Below are 15,725 nucleotides of genomic sequence, written 5' to 3' on the forward strand. Positions count from 1 at the left end.
AATATGTTTTACACATAGACTGTATATAATTAATGGACGTCGTGACCGTGATGTCACCCATTGGTCTGTGGACTGCCCGTTTGAGGCATCAAGTTTAGCATTATACTAGTCGCCATCTTGTTTCTGAAAACTGGGAGCAGACCATATTTGGACTGTGGAGGAGTGAGAGGGATCTGATCACTGACTAAAAGCCTCTCTACACCTCAACCTGACTGAGTGAAGTGGCTGCTAATTCATTTTAGCATTAACTGGAGCATTAACTGGGATGTTAAATTTGGCTAGCAAAAAACAAAAACAAAATGTACGTTACTGACCTGGAAAATGAACAGCGACTCTATGTGGAGTGTCTATTAGTCCACCCAAACGCTGAACAAGACATTTTTAATGATAAAAAATGTCATTAAGTGAAAATACAGTGAAAGGGTCAAAGTTATGAGACCAAACTGCCAACATCCTTTTTTTCTTTCTTTTTTTTAAACTTTGCATTGCTTTTCTTCTCTCCTGATGACGGCTCGCCTTGTGAGCCACCTGTCAATCAAATTTAGCCATGCCCCAAATCATACGATTCTTTATCTTCTATTTCCTTCTAAATGGGGCCCTTATTTACACTATTAACATCAAATTGAAGAAAAACATTTTTATTAGTGATTGAGACTAATAAATCAAATGAGAAGTTTTCTCATTTTGTATTGCAATGGATGGACCCAAATGCTTCTGCAACCTTCATCAGCACCCCTTGCTGGAATTTTCTGTAGAATGCAGCTTAAGGCACTTCCTGTTTTGCCTTACTGCACCGCCGCTTGGTTTTACAGTGAAAATAAGGCAATAATGCAAAAATGATGCAAAAAATGTCATTACTTTCAGTTTTAAGGATCATCACAATGTCACAATCAGTCAAAAATAATCATAACTAGTTATTTTTAAACAGACTTTTCTTTTTAATTAAAGAACTTGCAGCCGATAAGTGTTGAGAGCAGACTGCATTTTGAGAAATTTAGTTTTATCACACTAAGATGCCTTGAAATGTTGCCAGCTGTAGCATTTCGCTGCTGGGAACTGCAGCCTAATCATTGGTAGAGGTTCCAGAGTCCCGTGATTCACCTCTCAGCTGTTTAAAAAATGCTTGCTGGAAGGGAATCCTACTGTTGCTGTTTACTTATGATTCTGATCTTGGCCTAATTAACTGTTCATGGGATTAGAAATGTTAAGAGTAAACATTTACATTCAGGCAGGTTGGAGCAGCATGCATTGTAATTTCAAGTCTCCTGTTTGTGTTGTTAAAAAACTCTACTTCCCTGTCTGGTGCATGCACCGTCGTTGGTAAACATGCACAGTCAATACCATGCTCATCCTACAGTACAAAGCAGTGTAAAGAGATCATATTTGTTCTGCTTGTAAATTATAGCAGCTCTGTGTCTTTGGATTGCATTCAGTGATGGTTTCTATCTTTGCTAAATGTGTTATAATCAGTGCTTTCATCACCACAGACAGCTGTATAATTACAGAACTGAATGAAGCATTGGATTCATCACGCTCATCTCAAATTTGCCGTTTGATTGTTAAAGCAGGCATGACTCGTCTTGGCTTTTGTTCTCAAATGGGATCTTTAAATACATTTTAAAGTACGGTGACATCTGCACCTCTTAAGTGACTGACGGCGGCAAATTATGATTATTAAGATATCTAAAGGCTTTGGAAATTGTAGCTCTTCATCAATACAAAGGCAGATAAATTGGTTCTCATCTACCTGTGTGTGTGTGTGTGTGTGTGTGTGTGTGTGTGTGTGTGTGTGTGTGTGTTACAGTGTTGCCCGACAGTCCCAACTTCCCCTACAGACGGTATGACCGCCTCCCTCCCATCAGCCAGTTTTCCATCGAGAGCGACTCGGACCTGTCGGAGACGGCGGAGCTCATAGAGGAGTATGAGGTGTTTGATCCATCCAGACCACGACCCAAAGTCATCCTCGTCATCGGTAAGGGCCCGCTACACAAGACACCATTGGTGGAAAAAGTATTCAGATCCTTTACTTCAGTAAAAGTACTAATACCACACTGTGAAATTACTCCACTACAAGAAAAAGTCCTGCATTCAGAACTTACTGAAGTAAAAGTAGAGAAGTATCAGCATCAAAATGTTCTTAAAGTATCTAAAGTAAAAGTACTTGTTACCCAGAATGGACCCATTCAGATTTTTTTTTATATTCTAAATATGAAATTAGATTATTTGTATTGATGCATTTATGCAAGCAGTGTTTTAATGTTATAAAGATAAGGCTCATTTTAACTACTTAATATACTGTAATAAGGTTTAATAAAATAAAAAAAAGTCTAATAAGTTTAAATTGTTCATGTTTTTTATGCTAAATCTTCACCTCAGTAGTAAATAAAGCTGTCAGTTAAATGTAGTGGAGTAAATAGTGCTATATTTGCCTCAAAATGTAGTGAAGTAGAAGAACAGTACTTGAGTAAATGTACTTAGTTACATTCCACCACTGCAAGACACAAACACACAAACTATGAATTCACTCACAAAACACAAGAATGAGGAAACTGAGGCAAAAATGTTTCCTCATCTGATATTAAAGATGTAAAGCTGCTCATCTAAATTCCTGCTGGCTCATGTTTTCCATTAGATAAGGCCTGCCAGTAAATATACTTTTAAGAGTAAACATAGAAGGAAAAACACTTTAACCACTGTCTGTTTAATGCTTCCTTTGAGAGCTTTATCCATTTACATAAAAAGCTTAACAAAAATACAAAGTTTATATTTGCCTCACTGATGATCTAAAAATAAATGGCCTGGATGGGAATCTAAGCATCGCAGACCGTGTGTATGTCTGTGTGTTTCCCTGGTATTTTAAAAGTAGCCCCGCCTCTCTCTGTTGGTATCAGCAGGGCAGATCTTGTTGCATGTCACTCACTGTGTTAGACACTCACGCTCCTTTAATCTGATTTCCTTGATGGGCCTGCATTAACCTGTCAAATACATTCATTAATCGTATAAATTAAGCAAGGCAGCTGCACAATAAGAGTAATGACACTGGTCGAGCTGGACTGAAGAGGGCTTCTATTTATAAACCCTCTTGAATATAGTTCATTTTACGTTTTAAATAAGCAAGAAAAAACGCTCTTAAAAAACCTCCTGACAGCCTTCTGCTGCAGCATGCTTTGGTTTTAGGTGTGTGCTTGAGATGTTCACTCTATCCCTCTGTGGTGTTGATGATAGTTATTTGTCCTTGCAGCACAAAGCCAGTTCCTATCTCGTCTTTGTGAGCACAATGTGCCCTATTTTAAAGAGAAAACAGGGTGGCAGCAGCTGTCATCTGTTTGGAGGATTGTGGCAGGTTTGCAGGGAGAGACAGAGAGAGACTGATTGACGTGTGGTCAGCAGGAGGCTGGGTCCAACATGATGAAATACTCAGATGTTAGATAAAAGTGCACATTTGCTGGATACATTTCGCTCTGACTCTTTCACCTCTTCTCTCTTCTGCAATAACTCACCTCATCTTTCATAATATGCAAGATGAAAAAAGAATATGTTGCTTAATACGTGGCCTTTTTCATACAAAATAATGGGTTTGATGCTGAAATATCCTCTTAAATTTCTATTTACAGTCTAACACGAGCCAGCCAGATGAGACAGTTAAGGGGCAAAGGGGTCAGCCTGAGACTTAAACCAAATAATTGTGAGAGATAGTGTCGTAAATACCGAATTTAGATCAATTGATTATCGATTTGGACTATAAAATGTCGCAAAATAAAAAAAATGTCTGTCCAAAACCCAACATATATTATATACTTAATATGACGTAAAACACAGAAAAGCAGGAAATCTTCTATGCTATCTCTTTAAAAAAGTGTTTTTCTTATATTTATGCCCCATAAAATGTCTGATGTTGACTATACTGACTTGTATCAGTGCAACATTTGTCAATAGAGAGATGTTTTTCACTTTCCTCCACTGATGGGGGAGACATCTGTGTACTTCACTAAAATCTGAGATTCAAACATGCATGAGGCGAGCTAGATTAGGTACATCACAACTTCAAAAAGCTGTAAAAGAAACCGTAAACCTCCAGCGCGGATCCTAGAGCGAGAACACACACTGTAACATTATAGCAGATATTATTGTATGCTGTTATGTGTGTGTTTTACAACCACTAAAGCTGTCAGCCATTTACAACAGACCTGGGCACTAGGCGGCCCTGGGGCCACATCTGGCCTGTTGGCTGTCCCGAGTGAAGTTACCCGGAAATTAGAAATCAATACAACCGCAGTGCTTTTATTTTGAAAATGATTTACATATGTAAATGGACTGCACTTTTATGTATGTGCGTTTGTTCTACAAAAAACACTAAGTTACCTTGTCAAAAACATTTATTGCCTTTTGCATAAAGGTAATACATTACTGGTTTACTGCACACCATACAAGCTCTATATTGTTTTTGTGGTTTGAATGTATGTTGAGTTTTTTACAATTTTTTTCCAGTATATTTAATGTACTCCACATTAACAGTCTTATCATAATTGTATATTCTTACCAGTAGTAGCTCAAAACCATATAACTTACTGCATTTTATCAACATTTAAATGATTAAGCAGGATTAAGTCCAAAGTATTGGTCTGGCGCTCTGTAATTTTCGCAGAATCTTATGTGGCCCCTTGGGAAAATTAAGCTGATTTTAAGATGCTTTGTGTAAGAGCGGCTTGAACTTTCCTGATACAACTCTAATTCACCCGCAGGTGTGAACATGAATAGTTGTCTGTCCCACTGTGTCAGCCCTTTGATTGTCTAGTGACTTTTCTCGCCTAGTGACAGCTGGGATCAGCTCCAGTTTCCCCTGCGACCCTTGTTAGGATAAGCGGTTATGAATAATGAATTAATGAATGACTGAATGAATGAACTCCAGATGCACTAAACATTGTTCACCATCCAAATCTGCTCTTACCCAGGTGTGCTGGATGATGAATCCTACTTGATCATAATTGTTTATCAGCATAGCTAAACGCTTTATAAGTGCAGGCTTAAATACTCTGGCACATGCCCAGGAACTGGAGAGAAGCCACCAAAATCAGGCAGTGCAGGGAGAAGGAACAGACTTACAGTACTAAAAAAAAACAACAACCTTATAATAATATAATGATAATGATAATAAAATAACTAATAACAAATCTGATTTTAGCTACTACTCTCTCAAGCTTTTAAAAGTCTATTGAATACTTACCTATTCAGCGAATGTATTTTATTTTTTAACTTTTATACTTGCATTTTTTATACTTTTCTTATGTGTTTCCATTTTACTTACTTAGTCTATAAATATAGTACCTTTTACTTCACTACATTTATTAGTTTAGTTATCTTAGAGTACAATGTATCATTCCTTTCCTGTGCAGATGTGTTCATCATGAATGCTTGTGTTGAATAGAAGGATTAGGTGTTCATTTATGTGGTGGGAAAGTTGTCCAAATGAAAGCTACATAAACTCTTTGAAAACCCGGAATCAGGATCAGAATGCATAAATCACAATTTTGGACTGTTTGAGAGAAACATAATTCTCGAAGGACAGCAATGTTGAAAACGCATGATGATCTTACAGAATATGATGCATTGCTGTAGATTAACCTACCCAAAACGATATAAAGGAGATAAAATGAGCACAAACTACCACAGAAGTAGTTTGTGCTCATTTTACATAAAATGGCACATAAAAGCATATAAAAGCAGCAGAAATATCAATCCAAAATACCAGATACAATAGAACGAGAACAGGGATAATTTTTCACCATGAATACTTTCACTTTTTTTAAAAACTTTTACTAGATCTGAATACTTCTTTCACCACAGGAAATCACTGATTTGCAATGCCTTTCTTACACTTGGGTTGCCACTCTTCTCCTCATCCCTAAAAAAAAATTATTCTGACAGTGACAGTATGATGGAATAAACAACCCACATAGCTTTGTTCTCTGACTAATTTCACTTCAATCTGTCCTGGCTTTCAACAGGGAGCAATTTTGCAGCGGTTGACATTTCTGTGGTAACAGTAGCATCTCTGAAATCCTGGAATATACAGCGATAAAAGCAGCATCAGTTTGTCAGATGGCTTTTACAGCTTCCTTTCACTCACAGCTCAGACACTTTGTTTATCTTTAATCCTTGTTGCTCTGATGTCCTTAATTATACACCAATATAATTTCCCACTTAAATATTTGTCCATCTTCAGTCCTGGTCATCAGTATTAAATATTCATTCACTTTCAGTATTTTAATCCTTCTGTTTCTTTATGTTTCATAGAAAATTCTGATTGCTCATCTGTTTAGTTGTTGTTTTAGGATGCATATGTATGTATTGTTTTGTGAGTCATGTGCAGTTGTGATGGTGTTTTGTATGCCAGTGCGAAAGACAGAAATGTTATGTCAATTTAATGGACAATATAGTAATTTGAACACATTATGGGACACATTATTGATTTTTTGCAGTCAGATTTTCTTTTCTTTTTTAAACACTGGCAATAAAATGTTCCCTTTCTTAAAAATGCTATAAATAACTACACATTCATATTATTTTACATTTTCAATAAGTTATATTTTTTCACCAGCAACATTCATAATAACAAAATATTCACAGATTTTACAGAAATGTAACCATTTAAATACTGGTTTATTTACTTATTGCCATGCCATAGTGATTTTGATGCATTTTTATTTTTTTCCCATTATACAGTAATAATAAGTGTATCAGAAACCAGGAATATAGCAGATATAGTATTTGCCCCATAGAGAAAAAACATGAGAATATGGTGGTTAATATGGTAGAAAATGGTAAATGGCCTGAAATAACAGAATTATGCATGATGTTATGCTCTAGTGGTCATGGAATCAAAAATTGTGGTTTTAATGGGGACATTTTTGTCTCAGTGTCTCTGTTTCGGCTACAGTTTATTATAGACTTATTATAGGAGCTGGGGTCCATTCATCATTTCATCAACTAGTACAATTCAACTACTTATCTGGACTCGCTGTCAGCTAAGATTGGGGCAATTTGAACTTCTAAAATTTAAGAAAATTAAAGAAATAATCACACCCTTTCCAAAATGTACACCCTAAGCTTTAACACAGCCAAAGTGGTAGAAAAAATAAATTTAAAAAAAGCCACAAAACGTCCCTCAGGTAATTTAATTCCCAAAATAACAATTTGATATAGCTATGACTTGCACCTCTAGCTTTTGGAGTGAATTTTGATCATTTTATGCGTGAAATTGTGTTGCACTAAGATGTTAAAAGAAGAGCTAACAGGACAAATATTGATAATAATGTTTACCAACCGGAGCAGCATGAAGCTAAGAGCTGTCTTCTCCTGTTGTTGGCCCTCGGCACATCTTTCCTCCTGTTGAAATATAGAGATAAAAAGAAAAAGGATTTGGTAGCAAATGTAGGAGGTTCACACATACCTGTGTCTTTCATCCACCCCCCCACATGGCCTTCTCCCCCGCAGAACACACACACAAGCAGTAACACACAGTCACGCAGAGAGACACACACACACAGTCCCACATAGTCTGGGTTTCTCTCACCAGTGCACACATGCGCCTACGCTAACACACCCACACACATAATGTTTCACACTCGCACAGACACATTTCACACGCAAGACCAAAATCTGTCCCAAAACATCAACAGCTCTCCCTCTGTGTGTCTAGGTGGCCCTGGCAGCGGCAAAGGCACACAGAGCCTGAAGATCGCAGAGAGATACGGCTTCCAGTACGTGTCTGTGGGCGAGCTGCTGAGGAAGAAAATGATCCACAACGCCACCAGCAACAGAAAGTGGAGCCTGATCGCTAAAATCATCACCAATGGGGAGCTGGCACCACAGGTAGCAGAGACACACAGAGGGAGAGGGGGTCAGGTGTGTGTGTGTGTGTGTGTGTGTGTGTGTGTGTGTGTCCAGTCACTTGCAGGTCATTATCACAGCGTGCATGTAAGAAGGGAGTAATTAGCAGCATCCATATCACAAGCATGCTGCAGAGGGATGCTTATCCGGCTTATTAGCATCCTTGTTTGCAGGATAATGACTCTGCTTGGGATGAAAATGGGCACAGACCCCCTGTGGTTGTTTGTGCTCTGTTCATTCTAACACTGTATAGAAAACACACATGATGCCCTAACATTTCCCAGTATAATATGTGTATGAAATTAAGATTACATGTTCAAGGACAGAGGGAGAACTAAACCACATGCATACACCTAAAAATAACCAGAAGCCCATTTACTACAAATCATAAATTCTGTTTTCTAAAATGATTTCCTTCCATCCTTTATATATCATATAAAAATGAAACCTTTATTCTGCCAAGACAGTTTCATTGCCAAGACAGTTTAATCTAAAGCTTAAAAAATAGATAGATGCCAGGGTGAGAAAATTTCCCCACTAGTTAAAACCCCTTAGCGTTCTGATGACCCTCCAGCCAGACATCATGTTCTTCCTTTCGGAGGTTGTAGTAGACTCACTTTACAGAACAGAAGTGCTCATCATCTAATCACTGAAAACACAGAAATCTCCAAAAAGATTTTGAAAGCAAATTACAGCATGGATTTTTCTATGTTTTTCCAAAGTTCTTGGTGTATTGGACCAATAGTCAGGAGGAGGTTTTGACCATTTTTATCCATTCTAAAAATGTCCTTAACCCAGAAATTGCTGCATCAACTTATGGGTTGAGAATGAAAGTGGACTTGAGAAACCCAAAAATTAATGTTCTGAACCCTGAAATGAATAGCAATTTATGACCAGAACAACTTGACACACAGCTGCATCTCTAATTAATCTTCAGGTTCCCCAGCTTTCAGATGATGTATACAACACTTCTATGTGGCTTCTACTCTTGACCTGCTATCTCCCCCTAAACTTCCACTGCCCACAATCCCCAGTTCAGGAGCAGAATGATAAAGGGTTAAAGGTTAGGTTTCCATAATGAATACAGGTTAAAGTCATATATCAGGGAAGTATCGTATATATAATATTATGTAAAACATGTGCTTGTGGCTGTCTGGGTACATTTCCATTACCATAATGAAAACACCTGAGAGAGGCGTCGTCACTGTCAGCACGATGCAGCGGAGCTACAAGGCTGCAGCATGAACACTTGCTTCGTGACCGGCAGTGTTTTAGCTCGCGTCCCCCTCCTGAATTACTGCAATAACTGCCCACCTCATCGTTTATCATCCCTCACTTGCTTGTCTGGCACAACATCACATCTCCCATCTGGCCATTCACCAGATGTCAGTCCAGGAACTGGTGAGATAAACAGCAAAGTAGGCCAAGCTGCAGACATATTAGATGTGATGAAGTGATTTGAGTGGCTGTTGGGCATTTAATTTCCTCCCCTGATTAGTTCAGCAAAGCAGAGGAGTGTTTGGTTTCTTAATGATTCTGTAGGTTTTGATGAGAGGAAGAGGCAAAATACAGTTACTCAGAAACAGGAGTCCTGACGACAGCACTGCTTGTGTACATATTGTTCTGTGATGTGATGAATGACGTATTCAGTTTGTTTTTACTGGTTTCAGAGGTTACATAGATTTTATCCTCCCCTTTTATACCATATAATAATCAGTTTATAAGTATATTATGAAACATTTCCATAATAAATGTCTAAAACTAGTAGAACTATATTTTGGTGAACTGTGTTCTTACATTACAGCAATTTTCAAACCTAGATAAATCTGTTATTTTACTCAAGGTAAAACTGTCTGGGTGGTTAGTGAGTTACGGGCGGTTTGATGAGGCATCAGCAGTGATGCTGGTGTTGCACCAGACCATAGTGGTGAAACGGTGAGATTGGTCTCCCCTAAAAAATGACCCAAAAGGTAGCAAATTATGACCCATATTTACGTTTTAGGCTGTCCTCCCCCGCCCTATAGCGACGTAGTAATTATGAATGACGGCGATACGTAGTATAGTCGACTCGGGGCAGGTGGATGGTTCTAACAGACATCAGACTTTCACCCAAGAAACAGACTTTTGTGTCCCATGTGAACACAAAAGTAAACCATTTGATTATAACTAGATCGCAACTATGTCACCTCTGGTAGTCACGTCCTTATGATTACTTCACTTTCGGCATTTGATTACATTTATTCACTGTTAAAAACGGTCTTTTATGATGCCTTTTTGCCCTAAACCTAGATCGGTGGTTTTGTAGCCTGAATTCAACGAAATTGCAACTTTATCATTTTAACCGCGAACCATAGGTGGTTGTATGATGTACGCTGCTCTCTCTACCTCGAACCACCAAACGCTTATATGAGTCATTATGACAAACTCTCATGTGGGTCATACGGGAGGTAAACAAACAACCTATTCTGTCATTAAGGCCCCGTTTTCATGAGGACGCTTATGGGTAAAAACAACAAAATATTGTATCGGAAGTGCCTTTCGTTTAAACGTTGACGGCGTTTTTGGGGCTTAAAAACGCAAAAATCTGAAACCACCCTCCAAAGTGGAAAAGTTGAATACGCTCCGCCATAGCGTGTCCGTCTACACTGCCAAGATGCAAAACTCTGCTCAGATCTGCTCACGTCGTGTAAGCGTTCACGTCACATACATGTGCCAGTACAGGGAAATAAACACACATGAGGCATTTCTTCCATGCGTCGGACCTTCAAGCTGCTCTGGCAGCTCTAATAAACTTACTGGAGTCTTTCCACGAAATGTACAGGATATGTACAGATAGTATTACTGTACAGAGAAGGATCTATAATTACCTCTATCAAATTTTGGACCGACCAATTCGTCAGAGGCGAGCCAGGCGGCTTTTGGACGAGACCTGGGAGATCTAGTGGACGGTGGAGAACTTTGTGGAAGGAGTAGCTGATGAAAATGCGTGGCGTGAAAACTTCTGCATGCCCAAAGATGCTCTTATTGCTTTAAGTGATGCCGCCTGGCACGCATACCCAATCCAATTCCACACACTTTTGCGTCACTGTATGCGCGCAGATTTCCTCCCGAAAACACTCGTCTAAACGCCGAATAAAAAGTGAAGACGCAACACCACTTGCGTCTTCTGTTCAGACCGTCATCATGTAAACGTAGCCTTAGGTAGGAGATCTTGTTGGAAGTGGCTTTACTCTCGATTTATCAGTCCATCTATGTTCTTTGAGTATTGACTGAAAGAATGAGGTTGCGGATACAAGCGGCAGAAATTAGGTCTTTCTTAGGGTGGCTGGGCTCAGACATCCAGAGGGAGCTCGGAGGAGAGTCGATTCTCCTTCGTGTCGAATGAAACCTGCTAAGGTGGTTCGGGCATCTGGAATGAGGAGCTGGAAGTTGTAGCTGGGGGAAAGGGACGTCGAAAATATTTTGCTTATCCTGCTGCCCCTGCAACCCGGCCCAGATAAGTGGGTAAAAATGGTCTCTCTCAACAATCCAAGATGGTAGATGGAAACTAAATTATATTTATCCAAGCATATAGGATCAACTTTAAGATGAAATTCCCACTTTATATGTATTCTTTTTATTATTTAATTTAAAATATTTTTTATTATTTAAATGTTTGGAAGAGCTCAGTTATTAAATTGTCAAACTATATTTCAGTATCATTTTGTGAGTTGATGCAGTATGGTTTTGTGGGTTGATATGAATTTAACTGTAAATGTGTTAAATGGGCATCAGATGTCTGGATCTTAAGTTATCAGAGAAACAAGCTGAGCAAACGTTAATGCAGCTTGGCTCACAGCACCTCCGAGATGTCCTTTGTTTGCCAGCAAACAGCAGACATTAACAGTGATTTTAGCACAAAATTGCTTTTAATTAGTGTTTTTACCAGTTTTTATAACCAGATCTGTTTGTTTTGGAGAAGAGGAGACCTCTGCGGCTCCCAGTAACACTCCCTAAAAGATGAAGGAAATCCCATTTTACTACACAATTTCACCAAACTCTTTTGTAACTGTTTCGATTAAGAGACCCCTAGCAGCAGGAAATAGCATATTGTGTGTTTAAAATGTGTTGAATATAATATCATATCATATCATATAATATAATATATGCTTGAACTTAGGTGTTTACTTTACAAGATATAGTTTTAAGATAAGATTTGTGGGAAAAACGATACCATTCACATGTCTGTCTGTTCAATACTGCAGATGAAAGACTGTTAGCTTCATTTAACATGAAAACCAGAAACAGGGTGAAACAGCTGCCCACACTGGCCTAAAATATTGATTTTCTGTGCGGATTTAACAAACAGGATCTAATCTGTTTATTAGCTTTGAAGGTGCAAGTAGGTGGATATTTTGCCATAGATGCACTCAAACTAGCTGTTTCCAGTCTTAACACTAAGCTAAGCTAAGCTAAGCTAACCAGCTGCTGGCTGTGTATTTAGCACAAACATGAGAATGGTGTCAATGTTCTCATCTTACTCTCAAGCAAGAAAGCAAACATGTATTCCCCAAAATGCCAACCTTTTATATAAAGATATATTTCCAGAATTTGGACATTTCTATGTGTAGGCTGGAAAGGAAAGTCATCCAAGCATTTCTTCTTGTCGCCTTGAGTGCTGTGTCTGTGCTCTGCTGTGCAGTTACAGTGCTGCAAACGATTCAGAATCGAGCAAACTCACAGAACCACTTCACTAACTCTCAGCCAACTGCCACATCAACTTGAAGTTCTTACTGTTTGTCTGTAACTCACTGCGAGGTTATATGACTCAGTATTTATCTGAACTTCTGTTCCCACAGAAATCCCACGGGTCTCTGCAGAGGATCTTGGATGTCTGAAAGTCTGGTCTAAAATTAAAGTCTAATAGCACTTTAGCTTTTACATCATCAGACTGTGGAAAAAAATACTTCATGTTACATTGGTTCAGCAGGATCCAGGGCCCTGTAAAGTCAGCTAAAGACCCTCCTGGGGTTGTCTCACCACCACCAGCAATTACTTTTGTTTTTGTAGCTGTTTAGCTCCTTTATTTCCTTTGTGAATTGCATCAAAAACACATTAAAATCAATTCCGAAGAAAGCTATTCCAACGTATATTTATTTGTAGGTGGCGCCCTCTAGTGGCTGTAGTAATTTTGAAGGAAACCAAGGCATAAATGGAGAATGGAGGATTCGTAGTATAAAGAATGACAAGGTCCACTTAGGATGGTAGGCCAAACAAACAAGTATGTTACTTTTCAATCCATTTGTAAAACAAATGATCTTTTACTTTTTTAAGTCACAACATTAGCTACTTCTTTGAAGAATGAGACCATAATCCAGGAGAAATAGGCCTATGTTTCTCACAAAAACATAATCAACAATGCTGTTGTATGAGAATTTGGTTTGTTCGAAGACAGGGTTGCTATAGCATGCATTCAGCAAGATCTCCAACCTAAACAACAGAATAGACCATTTATCAAAATGACCTATATGAGTGTTTCGCGGCTCAAAATACAGAGCGGATTGTACTTAAAATAGCATGTTACATTACGTAGGTTACGGGAAAAAACTAAGTTACGTAAAGAGTAATTTGCATTCTTTTTCTGTGAACCCCCGTTCTCCTGGGTGAAAGCCCGCCATCAATCACTACGACTACGTCGGCTACTATGAAGTAAGTGGAGGAAAGCGTAAATATGAGACATATTTTGCTTTCTGTACAAACGCCATATATTTACGTTTTTGATGGGACACCATTGTCCATGCATCCTACTTTTTGCTTCATTTCTTTTACTATATAACATGTAATTATTAGACTGCACCTGTTTGGGATGATGCAAAATTATGTTTCATGAATGACAAACATGCTGTTCATTATAGAGTGATTATGATGTATGGAGACGTGAATGAACCCTTACTGGATGCAGCTTTTTGGTGATGATCCTGTGCAGCTGCTGTGTGTCTACTGATCCAGTGATTTAATTGAATTGTCTGTTTGGTAGTCAGTGATGATGTTTGATACCCGTCATTCCTGTGAGAGCTCAGACATCGAGCCACTCTGGATCAGATGGCTTTTCTTAGGTTAGCTCTTCCCATTTGATCTTACTGGCAAACATTCATCTGTTCGATGGAGTAAATGGTAAATGGTCCTGTACTTATATAGCGCTTTTCTAGTCGCTTTGCAACCACTCAAAGCGATTTACACTACAGACTGCACTCATTCACCCTTTCACACACACATTCATACTGGTGGCAGAGGCTACCGTAAACGGTCCCCCCTGCCACCATTGGGAATTCATTCACACATCGGGAGCAATTTGGGGTTCAGTATCTTGCTCAAGGACATTTCGACATGTAGGCTGCGACGGTCGAACCACCAACCCTTCGGTTGGGGGGCAACCCGCTCTACCAACTGAGCCACAGCCGCACCAGTCCAGATTAAGTTTAATCCCTGTGTAGTCCGTCGGGCTGCTGCCTTTGTTCTGTCTGTGGAGGGAAATTAAACGTCTGTGTTGCTCGTCGTTGGATGTTATTTTTAGATCGGAGCGTTGCTCATGTATCTCTGCCATATCGTATGATGCATTCTGCTCGGGGAAATGCATTCGAACATGTTGACCTCCTTCAGCCAAGAGGAAGTAATTGACGTTAAAAGATGCTGGCACTCTCTGGCCTTGGGTGCAATCAAGACTGTTGTTCTGCTGCATTCAGATATATTGAAGTACAATTGAAGAAACAGATTAATTATATCTCCAATGTGATATCATAAGTTTCCATTCATCTTCTTTATGGGTTTTTTTAAATGATCTACAACCTTGATGAATCTGGGAATCACCACAACATTAACAAAACGTATCTCCTGCTGGAAAAGCAAATTATAATCAAAACTTTTTTTAATAACATGTAGCTGTAACATCATGTGGCACCAGACACTTCCTCAACATGAGCAGTCTGTATTGTTTAGCATTTAAAGGGAAGGCAAATGTGAGTTTGGAAAGCCAGAAATTCAAGCATCTGGTTAATTGTTTGAGTTGTTTGTATTGATCGAACGGCTAATTTATTCCCAGCTGGCATGGTAATTGTCTTACTGCACATTTGAAATGTATACATAATTATGCATCCTGTTTCTCTGTTTTTCAGGAGACAACAATAACTGAGATCAAGCAGAAGATCATGAAGATCCCAGACGCAAACGGCATCGTCATAGATGGGTTCCCCCGGGACGTTGGACAGGCCCTGTCCTTTGAGGACCAGGTGAGTTTCTAACAGGTTCAGATTACCTCTAAAAGCACTCTGCTGGACGCTTGGGTCCACACTTTGTCTTTTCAACAACAAAGTCTTACCAGACCGTTCAATTGGGTATGTTACAGTTACAATTGAGTTCTGCAGTCTTTCAGTTGCCTACTGACAACTGTTTATATTTCAGTTGGGGTTTTTTTAGCGTATTTGATTTTTTTTCTTCAGTCCAAATTTATGTTTGTTTTTTTTGTTTTTTGTTCTCATAAATAACTTACAAACAGTGTTGGGAGGGTTTTAAACTTATTCCACAATTACTGAATATATGTCATATATCCCAAAAAGTTGTGACCCTGTGTAAAATATTTAAATCATAACAACAGAGTGCATCTATTTTAGCATTGTGTACTGTATATTTACTATAACAAATGCTGAGTAGTTTGAACATACAATGTATTGTCTTTTAATTTAATATTTCTTGAAGAGGATTCACAAAAGATTATCACATTCTGTTTTATTTACGTTTTAAACAACAATGAACCATTTTTTGGAATACTTTAAAATCGTCTAGCTGAGCTCATTTGTCGG

General features: G+C 38.7%; 1 protein-coding gene across 1 annotated transcript in view; it reads left to right on the top strand.

Moving 5' to 3' along the window:
- Positions 1–15,725, top strand: part of ak5 (adenylate kinase 5) — a 104,801-nt gene that overhangs the window by 4,360 nt on the left and 84,716 nt on the right. The window contains exons 3-5 of the mRNA XM_059345341.1: positions 1,805–1,972; positions 7,700–7,872; positions 15,042–15,155. Coding sequence (XP_059201324.1) covers positions 1,805–1,972; positions 7,700–7,872; positions 15,042–15,155 — 455 coding nt within the window. The remainder of the gene's footprint in view (positions 1–1,804; positions 1,973–7,699; positions 7,873–15,041; positions 15,156–15,725) is intronic.

Source organism: Centropristis striata, chromosome 11, assembly GCF_030273125.1.
Source record: "Centropristis striata isolate RG_2023a ecotype Rhode Island chromosome 11, C.striata_1.0, whole genome shotgun sequence".
Lineage (NCBI taxonomy): Eukaryota > Metazoa > Chordata > Actinopteri > Perciformes > Serranidae > Centropristis > Centropristis striata.